The sequence below is a fragment of the Mustela lutreola genome, chromosome 12 (genome assembly GCF_030435805.1).
Source record: "Mustela lutreola isolate mMusLut2 chromosome 12, mMusLut2.pri, whole genome shotgun sequence".
NCBI classification, from domain to species: domain Eukaryota; kingdom Metazoa; phylum Chordata; class Mammalia; order Carnivora; family Mustelidae; genus Mustela; species Mustela lutreola.
This window is the reverse complement of record NC_081301.1, coordinates 5,337,791-5,350,892: the sequence shown is the minus strand read 5'-3', so window position 1 is coordinate 5,350,892 and position 13,102 is coordinate 5,337,791. Positions and strand designations below refer to the sequence as shown.

The 13,102-nt window shown below is 57.5% G+C and overlaps 1 protein-coding gene across 3 annotated transcripts in view; it reads left to right on the top strand.

Moving 5' to 3' along the window:
* FUBP3 (far upstream element binding protein 3) overlaps positions 1–10,379 on the top strand; it is a 50,646-nt gene extending 40,267 nt beyond the window's left edge. For 2 of the 3 annotated variants that reach the window (XM_059141268.1, XM_059141267.1), the window contains exons 13-19: positions 2,465–2,625; positions 3,423–3,496; positions 3,784–3,864; positions 4,065–4,141; positions 6,640–6,711; positions 7,973–8,100; positions 9,027–10,379. In XM_059141268.1, coding sequence (XP_058997251.1) covers positions 2,465–2,625; positions 3,423–3,496; positions 3,784–3,864; positions 4,065–4,141; positions 6,640–6,711; positions 7,973–8,100; positions 9,027–9,035 — 602 coding nt within the window. In that variant the 3' untranslated portion in view covers positions 9,036–10,379. The remainder of the gene's footprint in view (positions 1–2,464; positions 2,626–3,422; positions 3,497–3,783; positions 3,865–4,064; positions 4,142–6,639; positions 6,712–7,972; positions 8,101–9,026) is intronic. The other variant, XM_059141269.1, reaches the window with a different exon arrangement.
* Positions 10,380–13,102: the final 2,723 nt, after the last annotated feature.

Here is a 13,102-nt window from a genome sequence, read left to right as displayed (position 1 = left end):
ACATTCAGACCAGTTGGTGCCTGTGGGTTGAGAAGCAGAGCTAGGTTTCTGTGCCTTCTGAGGACCATTTTGTCAAGGAGAGTTGACTCAGTGGCCTAGTGCGGCCTTGCGACCGTTCCTGGTAGTCGGGGAAATCAGGGTGTGGGCAGGACGCCCCTTACGGTTTGTCCTCGACAAAGTCATCTTGATCAACTCCCACGGGAGAGTGATGGCAGCGCCGAGCAGTGACTGATCTGTGTGTGACCTGGCGTTCCGACTGCGGCCTCGGAGGCCCGAAGTTGGTCAGCCAGGGTCTTTCTCCACCGCCCCCCAGCCACACACACAGGCTGGGCGTGGGGGGGGTACACCCTCTTAAGGAAGGTGCGTGGTGAGGGAGACAGGAGAGGGAGCCGCAGGCAGGCAGGCAGCCTGTGCTCCCCCCTCCCCAGCTCTAGTCCGTGGACAGACGCTGTGCCTCCCCGGGGCCCCTGCTGGATTTCCATGATAAATACAGCAGCGGCGACAGATAGAGCGACCAGCCCTGCTCTTGTCAGCCAGGCCTTTTAGCAGGTTTGATTAATTGCTTTACGATTTCACGTCCAGCTGGGGGGCCGCTGGTGGGTCGCTTCTGCCCCCCATCAGGTGGAAGAATGGACAGGCTGCTGAATGAGCCTCTAGACAGCCACCATGTGCCAAGCTGGTGACCTCATTTTGAAGGAAGATGAACTTAAATGAACTCCTTCCGGCCCTGCGCAGTTTTTGTGCTGCCTCTTCCCCCGGTTATTATGCTGCCCCGCTCTCGGGCCTCAGGCCTGCGCGGCTTCTCCAAGTGCCCACGGGAGCCGGGCTCGTCGTCGGGGCCGAGGGCGCTCGGCCTCACACATGCGCCCTTTTGTGTTCTTGCCTCTGGAACCCCACGGGGCCCGGAGAGGCTGGAGGATTCCGGCAGGCACTGGGTGTGCGCTAGGAAGGCTTCCAGTTCCTTCTTCTTGCCCTTCCTTAAGCCCCAGAAACACTTTGCCTAGGAGCAAAGCTACTCACATTTCATGGTGCCAAGAGGATGAAATCGTGATGCGGGAGCAGAGGGTGGTAGTTGTAGGGCTGGGAGGGGCTCGCTCTGACCCAAAGGCCACCGAGCAGCTGAAAGGCTTGTCTGTGACTTTCCGCATTGGCCAGTGCTCTGTGCTGGAGGTGGACGACGCAGGGATGCTCTTGAACCGTAGCAGAACTTGAAGGAAGGTCTGACGCGTTGTTGTTTTTAATTTGCTTTTAAATTGAAACCCATCCTCCGCTAAACTGCCATGCTGCACGTGCCAGTTTGAACAAAGCTTTCCCCGAAGGCCAGCAGCTTCCTGGTTCCTCCGGGCTTCTTCCCTGCAGTGTCCACCTTCGGGAAGGCCCACAGGACCCCGGCTCCGATTGTGCTTTCTGGGCCTGTAGTATCCCAAGAGGGTGAGATGAGACACAACACGGGCCAGGCCTGCTCTTGGGATCCTCCTTGTCTACTTGCTCGATGGGCGTGATGGGTGCCCCAGCAGCGGCTGGAAGGACTGTGCACGTGGTACCCAGAAATGGCAAGTGTCATTTGAGGTTGGTTTTGACTCTGGGCGGGGTCGAGTGATACAGAGACTGGCCTGGAGTCTTTGCTTTTGATCATCTGGGGTTCTCTGGTCGCCTGTACCATATTTTCCAGACTGTCTTTTTCTGATGTTGCAAGACTCTGTGCTCCCAGGTTTTCCTTGTATTCTGCCCCCCCCCCCCACCACCACCACCCCAGTTGAGCAGAACCGATCTGTAAATTCTGTGAAATTTCAAAAGAAGAATCAAACCATTGTGACACTGCTGGACCTTTTGTTACGCAAATCTCATTAAGAGACTGGAACTCTCAAAGGTTTTTCAAAAGGTCCAACTAAATTTTCATTACCCCGCTCCACCCAGGCCTCTGTGACCCCCATCCTCGGCTGCCTCTCTGTCTAGACCTCCCCCGCCCCACCCCCCAGCGGAGGCAGGGACTTCAGAAGGGCCGTGGAAGGCCTGTGGGCTCTGGCCATTGTTGGAGCCCGTGGCTCGTCTGTTTGCGCTTGTGGCAGGGAGGGAGCCGCCGGGCCATAGCCCACAGGGCTGAGGACAGAGTGTGTTCCCCTGGCAGAGGCGGGCTTGCAGTGAGCCTCCAAGAGCCCGGCTCCAGCGTGCACACCCTTGGGCTCCAGGCCCTGGCGTGGGTGCCGTGCGGTGTCTGGCCTCAGTCTGGCTCAGGGAGAAGAACCAGCTTCCTCGCTCTTCAGTCTGGTTTTGCAAATGAGAGAGCTCTGGTGTTTGTCAGAACGGGGGGTTTCAGAGTCAGTTGAAGGTACTTGTCTGCTCTCGGGTGAGGGCCGGGGTACGGAGGACACCTTTTCCTCCCCTAAGCGGCAGAGGACCACCGGGCCTCTGGGTCTGCCCCAACTGCCACTTACCCTTGTGTCTTGTGTCCACCTGCCTGCAGGGGGCGAGAACATCAAAAGCATAAATCAGCAGTCAGGAGCGCACGTGGAGCTCCAGCGGAACCCCCCTCCCAGCACTGACCCCAACCTGCGGATGTTCACCATCAGGGGCATCCCTCAGCAGATCGAGGTGGCCAGACATCTCATAGATGAGAAAGTTGGCGTACGTACAAGGTCCTTCCTCTGCCCGGCTTAATGATAGCTGGCTTTTCTTTTGGACGTCCAAGGCACCTGCTCCTCCTCAGAACCTGGTACCTCCTGTGCCTTCTAGTCCGCATGTCACGTGAGGGCAGCCCCTCCCACGTTGCCAAGGGGGAAGGTTGGGGCCCAGGGATGCCAGGGCCAGGCCCCGGGCGCGCTGGAGGAAGCCCCCTGGCAGAACTCACCGAGGCCCCTGAGGCCTCGCAGTGCAGCAGCTCAGGCCCAGAGCCGGGTCCCCTGCAGGCTTAGATGAGCAGCTGGGGCGGCAGCCTTCCCCCAGCACCGCCCCTGGACTCCCGCGGGCGCGGCCCTGGCGGCCAGCCCTGCAGGCGGCTTTCATTGACTCTGGCTTTAGTTTCAGGCACCTCAAAGCAGATAAAGAAAGGGAGTGTTGATGGAGGACAGATTGGCCACTGCTCACCTCAAAGGGGACGTAGAATGGCAGAAAGAGCCATGGGCCAGCCTAAATTGACGGGAGAGTCAAGCAGGTTGGTCCCTACCCCCAGGGTGACGCGTTAGGGCACCTGTGACGGCGCTCGTATGGGCTGTGTGGTGGTTTTGGTCACTCGAGGGGGCAGAAGCCATTTCTGCAAGTGAAGCCCCTGTGGGGAAGCGAGGCTAGCGAGTGTCAGAGGGTATCTGGATGTCACTTGACTCTGTGTCCCCGAAAGCTGTGGTTTGCTGGGGGTGGGAGGGGCCTGGGCAGAAGGCAGAGGTGCAGCCGACAGGAAGTGAGAGCTCCTTGTGTGCCCATGACAGGGGACGAGTCTCGGAGCGCCGGGAGCCTTTGGACAGAGCCCTTTCAGCCAGCCGCCTGCCGCGCCTCATCAGAAGTAAGTCTCGCACGTCGGTCTCGGCGGGAAGAGCTCACTCCGTCCCAGGAGGTCCTCTCCAGCTACTTCTGGGGAGGGCCAGCAAGAGCCTGGGTGTGAGCAAGACTTTTCCCTCTGCCTCTCTCGGCCGGCCCCTCTAGCCTGTTCATAGCCCACTGGCCGGCCCCAGGGGTGGGGGCCTTCCCGCAGGGTGGAGGGCCTTGTCAGCGCCGGCATCCCCGAGTGGCTGCCCCCCGACTGCCGCAGTCCGCGGCCGCCGTGGTCATGTGTTCTTCACTTGCTTTCAGCACGTTTCCCCCAAGGAGCTCGGGCTGCTTCCCGAGCATTGCTGCTAAAGTGAACGGAAACCCCCACAGTACCCCTGTGAGGTAGGCGACCTCTCACTCCCTCTGTGTGCTTCTCTCGGGACTCTCGGGACCAGGGCTGCCACATGGCCACTACCCAGGGGTGGGGGTGGGGGGGAGCCGTGAAGCCTCAGATCACGGATGGCCTGGCAGGAGGTGGACCCAGTTGAGGAGACAGGGGTGTGGCCTGCTGTGGAACGAGTGACTCTTTTTCCCCCCCGCAGTGGTCCTCCAGCCTTTCTGACCCAGGGATGGGGCAGCACCTACCAGGCGTGGCAGCAGCCCACACAGCAGGTCCCAAGTAAGTGACCCGGGAGGAGGTGGGACTGCGCACGCCACACGGGAGGGCTGGGCGGCCGACGTGTCTGGAACGCTCTCGTTGCGTCTCTTGGCCAGTGCGCCCGCACGCCCCTCCCCAGAGCTGCCAGGAGCACCTGGGGCAGCGGGAGCCACCAGCAGCCCTGTGCTGGGCCCCCAGCGGAGCACGGGAGGAGGCCGGCTCTCTCCTGGCCCCTCTCCAGCCTTTCTCTCCCATCTCCTCTGTTCTTTTCAGAGCTGGGGGCTCTGTCCGCTTCGGGCCCACAGATGCCCATCTGGACCCGGCCCAGCCTGCAGCCCCCCCCTCACTGCCCTCCCAGACAGGCCCCCGCCCAGGCTCGGGCCTGTTGGTGACCGTCTCCCCCTTTTCTCTCCAGCACTGCCTTAGAAGGGATGGTCTTTCTGTCTCCTGAACTTCTCAGAAAGCACACAGCTGGAGAGTTAGCTCAGTGGAGGGACACCTTGGCAGAACAGCTGACCGTTAGAGAAGGTCCCTGTGGCGTCCAGTCCCCTCGGCCTGCCCTCGGGCCCCCACACGAGCTTCAGGAATCCTTCTAGAGTTGGATCTCACGCAGCCTTCAGAACCAAACCAAACCAAACTGCTTACCTTCCGTTCTTCTGTCCCCCTGAGGCGGCAGCTGCTTGCGTCGAGGGCGTCCTTCCGTGCGGCTGCCCGGGTCCTCGCAGCGCCACACCGCTTTGTGGCTGCTCGGCTCACAAGGGACGGAGCCCGCGCTCCGGGCCCCTCCCGCTGCCCCCTTGAGCAGAGCGCGGCTGTGAGGAAGCCCGGCCTGGTGCCTGCTCCGGGCCCCAGCTGCACCAGCTCCCCGGGGGCTCTGGAGTCCGGAGGCCGATGCCGTGTGTGGCCGTGCACACCTTCCCCTCCTCTGGCCTCCAGTTGGTGTCTAAGAAATGGAAGGTTTGGGTTCGATTTCCAGAGTAACCGTGAGCTCTGACTTTGTATGGTTGCGTTTTTTTTCTGCCTCCCCCCTTTTTAAGAAAATGTCTCAAACATGCAGAATATTAGAAAGAATTTCACCGTAAACGCCTGCACCCTTCCTCCCCGCCAGAGTCCCCGAGCGTCTCACCGCACTCACTTGCTCCCAAGCCTGTTTGTGTTTCCTGTTCTGATGGAAAAGGGCCTGCAAGACAGGAGTGGCCCCGGGCAGACTAACCATGTGCCCCATTGTCCGGGACAGGGACTCTGTGGGAAAGCCCTAGACTGGGGGGTGTGGGTAGAGGACATGTCCTCCTGCCTGAGGGGAAGTGACCCCTGTGCCACGGTTCCGCGCCCCAGCTCCGCTGTCCACCGCAGGCAGAGGCCTGTAGGGCAAAGTGAAAGAAAACACAGGGCCTGGGTTCTCGCCTCTGTTCCCGTCCTTCTCGTGGTGTTGAGCGTGTTTGTCTCTAGGGGGCGGTGAGAACTGGTTTCCGTCAGTGGAATCTTGTTTGAAAGAACCCACCGGCTTGCCCACACCCTCCACAGCCACCGTGTTCTGTGCCCAGTATCGTCCTGAGGCCCTTCCCGCCCTGCTGGGAGGACCAGAACCGGGAGGGGGTGCTTCTCCCCGTGTGTTCTTCCCACCTCGCTTCCTTTCCCCGCCGCACACACAGACTCCTGTCACCGCACACCCCTCCTCAGACTGCAGTAAATCAATGAGCAGGGAAGACACTTTGCCATGACCACGGTCACCAGCGCGTCCTGCCCGCTGGCTGTCACCTGCGGTTCTAACAGAAGACAGGACAGAAGGGGGTCCAAGCAGGGAACACACAAGCCAGCCCTGACCTCGGTAGAAAAGAAGGTCCCGACTTGTCGCTCTGGTCAGGGCTTATGAACCCTACAGGCCCGGGACAGGCGGCTGCCACTCCGCGCCCCGCCCCCCCCCAGATCTTTGCTGCTAGTGCCAGGCGGAGCAGGCGTCCTGGCTCGCCCGCCAGGAACAGCCCCACACACCTCCTGTCCCCATCTGCTCCTCCCCTAGAAAGGCATGAGGCTAAGTCGGGCTCAGGCGCATCTTGTGGCCTCGGCCCTCTGCTGCGTGTACCGCGGCTTCTGTCACCGTCGCCGGCTCGGTCTCTGAGCCGCTTTCCCACGGGCTTTCCCTGCACTTGGGCTTGTCCGGAGTGAAAGCCGTTCATCTGTGCGAGACCGGCCGGGTGACGAGTGTGCGGTCAGCACTGCTGGGATTCTTTATTCAGTTTGGAGGGCGATTCAGGGAGCCTCAGACTCTTGTCACTCTGGCCTCGGGGGCTCCCCAAGCTCAGATCTCCATCTGAAGGGTCGAGGCTGTTCTGACCCGTTGCTCTTGGGGGTTAGCTGTCCTGTCAACCCCCTCTCCACAGGGCTTCAGTCACTCCTAGGCCCCCTGGGGGCATCGCGGTTTCCCTGGCCACTGCCTTCCGGGGCCGCAGAGCTGGGACCGGGCTAAGGCACGACGCTCAGCCGGCGGGGGCCTGACTGCTTTTGTGTTCCCCGCACAGGCCAGCAGAGCCAGCCGCAGAGCAGCCAGCCCGACTACAGCAAGGCCTGGGAAGACTATTACAAAAAGCAGAGTGAGTGAGCCGGCCTTCTGACGAAGCAGACCCCTAGGCCCCGTGCCCCCGTGCCTGTCTGTGGGCCTCCTTGTCCGTGGTTCCCTGTCACCTTTGGTTTTTTTTTCAGTGTTTTCCCTGTGTGACTTGGTCTCAGTCCCCGCTTTTGTCTCCCTGCGTCCCCTGTGTGTCCATCAGAAGGAACGTGGTGAAGTCGCCCACCTTCTGGACGCCAAAGGGCCTGAGGACAGCTGGGGGCCCGCTGTCTCGTCCGCAGCCATCCCCTCTGGAGCTGCTGGGCCAGGCCTCAGACCAGCAGGCGTCCCGGTCCCCGGCCGTCGTGCTTCCTCCCGGCTCTTTTTGGTCCTTTCAGGGCAGGGAACAGAAAAAGGGTAAGACTCCAGGAAGGGAGCCTGCCGTCAGAGCCGGTGCCTGGGCGCCAGTTCCCTTCTCGAGTAAGCTCGTGCTCTTAGCTGTGCCAGGAACTAAGCCCATCTTGTTAACAAGAAAAGAAAAAAATCGAGTAACAGCAACTAAAATAAGTCCTAAGTCCCCGGTATGAGTTTCCGAAGTGCCTGGCTGGAGTGTGGTCAGGGGAGGCGCTCTCACGCCGTGACTGCGCAGGACGTCACCTGCTGGTTGGCAAAAATCAAGTCAAGGACTGTGGTCGTTCTGGCGTTGAGATTCCTCCCCGGGGCTTCGGTGGGGTCAGGGAGGTCATCGTCACCCAGAGCCCCTACTGAGACGCCAGATGCCCCGTCTCCCCCAGACCTCCCAAATCCAGACGCGCAGGCACACATGGGCCTGTGTTTCCAGCCCTCCTGGGACTGGAGCGTGCGCAGGGGCACCCCCGCACCCAGGCCGGGGACCCGCACTCCTTTCCCTCTTCCTCCCTCCCCCTCGTCTCCCCCTCCACCCACCACCCACCCTGGCCATCTGTCTGTGCTGTTTCTCTGTGTGTGTCTCTCTCGGTCTCTCTGTCTCTGTCTCTGGCAGCCGATGGGGCAGGCAGATGGGCAGCGGGGGTGATTGGGAAGCGCCGACAGCCAGCCATGAGGTCTGGGGGCAGAGCAGGGCCAGGCAGCAGGCAGCTCGGAGCACTCTGTGCCCCTGGGCAGCGCCCGGCCGCGCGGTGTCCCGGCGACTCGTCCAGCGTCCGGAGGGAGACCGCGCCGGCCCTTGGTGCAGCTGCCCCGGGACGCCTCCGAGCTGACAGCGTCCTTTGCCTTCCCCGAGTGTGTCGCCATCCCCGCTAACCTCCATGCTTTCCTTTGTCAATCAGGTCACGCTGCCAGCGCCGCTCCTCAGGCCAGCTCCCCGCCGGACTACACAATGGCCTGGGCGGAATATTACAGGCAGCAGGTCGCTTTCTACGGGCAGACGTTAGGGCAGGCGCAGGCCCACAGCCAGGTCAGTAGCGGCGCGGGCACTCCCAGGCTAGCCTGAACCCCCTTCCTCCCGGGCCTGTGGCGGAATGGCTCAGGCCCCGGCCGCGCAGGCCCCCGTCTCCGCGCCCCGGAGACAGCAAGTTCGGGCCCTGGGAGAGAGGAAGTGCCTGCCCCTCCCTCATGTCCGAGTCCTGAGACTGCAGTGCCGAGGGGCACTCCCGTGTCTCTAGGCCTCAGTTTTCCCCACCATCCACGAAATGACCAGACTTTGTGACTCTGGGCAGCCTCGGCACTGCAGTAGGGACCGTGGGAGTCACAGTCCGTACTGTTCTTAAAGAGGATGGTGTGGCCAGACTGTCCCCCAGTCAGCGGCAAGGGGCGGCAGGAGAAGGGCGAGTCCAGACGCTCTGAAGGCTGGGCAGGGCAGAAAGCCAGATCTCCACCCTGCGTGGAAGCCAGGAGTGCTCTGTCCAGGCAGAAGCCAAAAACGGATTTCTTACTAACATCGGGAATATGACCAAAGGCTGCCCTGAGTCGTGTCTCAGGTGTGTTCTCCAGGTGACCTGATGTAGGCCAGGTCCCCATGGACAGCGTGCTGGTTCCCACAGGCCCTAGACCCAAAGCTCGCTGGTCATCTCACTGCCAAAGTGGTCCCTCTGTGCCTGGGCCCGGTGGAGACAGGTGTTGGGGCTGGCGGGTGGCCAAGGGGAGGGACGCGCTCCCCTGCCCCACCCCCCGTACCTGGGCTTGGGGAGCCGCCCACGGCCTCCTGTGCAGGAGAGGGTTTGTCTGTCCTGGATCCCAGGACGCACGGACATGGGCTGTGTGTCCATGCCCGCTGAGGAGCCAGAGGCGACCTGTGCCCCAACCTCCGAACCTTCAGAGCCCCAGACCGGGACGAGGTCACAGGAGCTGACCTCACTAACTTCTGTCCCCTTCTTTCCGCAGGAGCAGTAGGACGGCGACCTGCAGCTGTTTCCTCCCCGAAATCATTGTGAGCAAAAACCTGTTTGTAACAGAGGTTTTTAGATTTGCAAACCTTTTGATGAAGAACCTTTGTTTTGTTCTGTGAAACACTATATTTAGATTAACAGGATTTTTCTAAAAATCGGGAAAATTAGTTACTAAAAATTCTGATAATTTGTTTCATTATTTTTGTTTGTTATTTCAAATGTGTAAGCTCTGGGATTCTCTCTGGAGTGAGACCTGCAAATTCAGGCACCAGCGCGTGCCTCAGAGCAGTGACATTTCAACACGGTGTGTTTCTGTTTTGTTCTGTTCCGTTTTGTGTGTCTTTTTATTTACAGTTTTTTTCTGTTGCAACAGAAAGTGGCTTGGAAGTCTTAGGTGGTATGTAACAAATTCTTTAAAAAAATTTTAAACAGTATTTAAATATTCTTAAATGTGTAAATTCATTAAATGTTTTACTTCTAATTTCTTGTTATCTTGGCTGTCTGGTTTTATTGCATTTTTTTAAAAAACTGAACTATTATGTATTGTAATTAATTATGTGAATTCTGAATTGAGACAGATAATTGTATTGCTGTCCAACAGGGATTGGGAGGGGGCATTTTATAGGGTTTGTATAATTTCTAGAGTGCTAAAGGGGTAATATAAAAACGTGTCCGTGTGTTTAGCATACGTTTTTTTTCGTGTCTCCATTACCAGTTGCAATTGTGTATCTAAGACCTCCAAGCTTGTTTTAAAAACAAAACGAAAAACCTTTCTGTCTTCTCTCAGAAATATAAATACTGTTATTTTTAATATTAAAAAGAAATTCGATTTAACTTTTAACAAACACTGTGGAACGTTAAACCGCGTGAAAATGTAGTAACTGTTGTTTAATTCCAAGATGTTTCTTCCTTTTTTCTTTTAAACATTTTCTTAATATTTGTCAAATTAACTAGATGAATAAATAAATCTAGTATTAACCACCATATGAATTAAATAATTTTGATTTAATAAAAGGGATAATATGATTTCCAGTGTTTACTGTAGTGCGTCTTGTACAGATAACATGTATTTTTAAAGGAAAGAAAAACGGAGTCGAAGCTATTTTTTCTTGCATTTTTAATTGACCCGAGGGACATTCCGTTTGAAATGTACCGAAGTTACAGTTTCTGGGTTTTTCTCCTTATTTTCCTTATAATGCTTGAAATGTCTAACTATTAAAAAAAGGCAATTGGAAAATGTTATGCATGTTGTTTTTTAAAAAAAAAAAAGTGTTCTTTTTATTTGACTGACAATTCATTTTACACTCTATATAATAAAATTCCCACAAGCCGTCTTGTGGGCGAAGTATTTTTAGTCTGTTTGCTTTCCTTTCCGCCCAGGCCCCACCCCCTGCCCCCCCCCAGCCCCCCCGATTTTCGAGCGAAGGTTCTTACTCTTTGCACTATACCAGCCCGACTTGGAGCCCAATCCAGATTTCTAGCTACTTCGTTAAGCTAATTTTATTTTAATGGCTTTGCATAATTTGACAGTCTAACTCCAGAGCCTTGATTACCATCAGCCCCTCTTACCTGTCAGTCTAAGCCGCTCTCGACGTGGGTGTGACACTGAGAAGTCAATAAGAGTGTCCTCGCGCCGAGGCCCTGTCAGGGGAAGCAGAGCTGGAAGCTTCATTTAAGGGAGGTTGTGACCAGCTCCCGCAGCTGGATCAGCTCACTTCCCGTAACTGAGTCAGCTCGCCCCCCTCCCTCCACCGGCTCCCCCCCAACACACACACACACACACACACACACACACACACACACCCTCTCCCTGGCGCAGAAGGTAGGGCTGCCTTGGCCTGGCACACTGGGCTGCTGCTGTCCTCCACAGTCTTCTCTGGCTGCGGCTGCCTGGGCTGTTCCCTCCTGGCACACCGGACCACGCTGGGGGGCCCAGGGTCGCCAGGAGGGCTGGAAGGTGCCCGCTGAGGTGCTCATTTGCTTTTGGTGTTTCCATCAAGGAAACAGAAGGAGGGTCCTCCTTACCCAGAGGTGTAACTCAGGGAGGGTCCAGGGGTTTCAGGACACAGCGGGACCGTGGGGGCCCTTCTCTGGAGGATATCGAGGAAGAGCCTTCGGCTCCTCTTTTTCCCTCCTTCCTTTCTGGTCCGTTGAAGCAACCGGCTCCAAACACAGCTCCCGACTTCCCCGTTTGAAAATGCCCTGCCTTTGCTGCCAGCTTTCTGTGTGTCATCTCCTTTAGATGCCCGGTACTGGGAGGATCCCGTGTAGAGCCCTCCTTATGGCTGTGGGTGTGTGTGAGTGTGTGTGTCTGTGTGTGTGTGTGTGTCTCCAGTTCAGGTCCCTTTTCTCTTTTCTGCCCCACGCTCTAAGAGGAAGGGAAAAAAAGCATCTGTGGCTCCTTGAGGCCGAAAAGGGGTGTGGAGAGCAGCCCATCTGCAGCCGTTCTGAGGCCTGTTGAGAGCCGGAAGACAAAAAGGAGCAGTGGCATCTTTAACTACACCTCCAGAGAATCGAGTTTGACGTTGAGAAATTGAATAGTAAAAGCCACTTGGAAAGAAGGAGGGGCAGGAGGAGGAGGGCATAACCGCTGCTGATGGAAATGGGAGTTGGGGAGAGGGCATTACAGAGAAGACTTCCTTCTAATTCATCTTCCAAGCTCTGTGCCAAAACAGCATTTGGCATGGTTCACAGGGAGCGATTGTGTGATAATGAACCCTAAGGTGTCCCTTAATTGAAGACTGAGCATTGCGGTTTGTGCCAAGAGTCATAAATGCTGCAGGCTTGCGAGAGGATGCATTTTCTTAAATGTATCGGTAAGTACAGATTAGCGCTTGTCCCCAGTGAAATGCCCATACTATAAATTATGGAAATCTCTCTCCCTCTCTCTCTCTCTCTCTCTCTCTGATGCAATCTTTTATTGAGGCGGGGGAAGGCGGGGTCCAGGACGGCAGGAGGCAGGGGGGAAAGTTTGCAAGCACATGAAATTTGGCCTCTCATTAACATGGCGCCCACAGAAGATGGTTTTCATCAGCAGTCTGGTGTCCTGGAAGGCTAAAGTGCTTGAAATGTACCAGGTTCAGCGATTGTGTTCCATTAAGAAAGCTGCATGGTCATCACGGAAAGGACAAGTCTGTGTTTGGGGGGGTGGGGGCGGGGCGGGGGCCCAGTCTGTCTTCAGAACTCTGCCCCCGGCCGCCCACCCACCACCACGCATGCGCACTCCCGTCTCTGCCCGCCGACCCCGGGGTCCGAGTTCCGGGTTCCAGGACGCGGCTGGGCTGTTCCCATGCGACCCCAGAGTTTCGGGGTAGTGGTGGGCAGTGCTCCAGCCAGCGTCCTCCGTCAGCATCCCTGCCCTCTCGTCAGGTAGGAGGTGGTGTCTTTTCCATGTCCCCTCTAAGGGGTGGCCACCCCCATGATGTCCTACAGCTCTGCCCCCCAACCCCAGAGGCTTGGCTGGGGCACAGATGGCATGAGGCAGGAGCTGGTCCACGAGGGCGCTGGGACACCTCGGAGCCTCCGCTCCTAGCTGGCTACAGCAGCTTGGTTTCCCAAGCCCCACTTCTGGTCCACTGGGGCCCAGCTGGGGTTTTTTGCAGACAGGCTAATGCAAATGGTCCTGACAGACTCTTAGAGATTAATGGCCAGAAAGTGGCTTGACACAGTTCCGAAGGGGGTGCTGGCCCAGGGTCCGTGCCTCGTGTGGGTCGGAAGGGGGAAGTAAAGACCGCCCTCATCAATGAGCCGCGGAAACAATGGGGAGCCTTGCTGGTCTCTGTCCCCAGGGCCTTCCAGGAGCACCTAGCGGGGGACTTGTGGTCCTTGGCAGGCATCTCCTTTGCTGAGGGTCGCCACACCCTGGAGGGTAGACAGGACCGATCCCCGCGACTTGCTCTCGTACACGCAAGTGTAGGGGCGGGTTCTGTGCCAAGTTCTAGGCTGGGCTTCATTTGGGTTTCATTCGAGAGCATAATGGCTGCTCTCGGGGGGACACTGCAGTCACCACCAAGTGAGGCGGTCCTCGGAGCGGGGAAATGGCCTGAACGCTTAGCATTGAGTGTCAAGCCT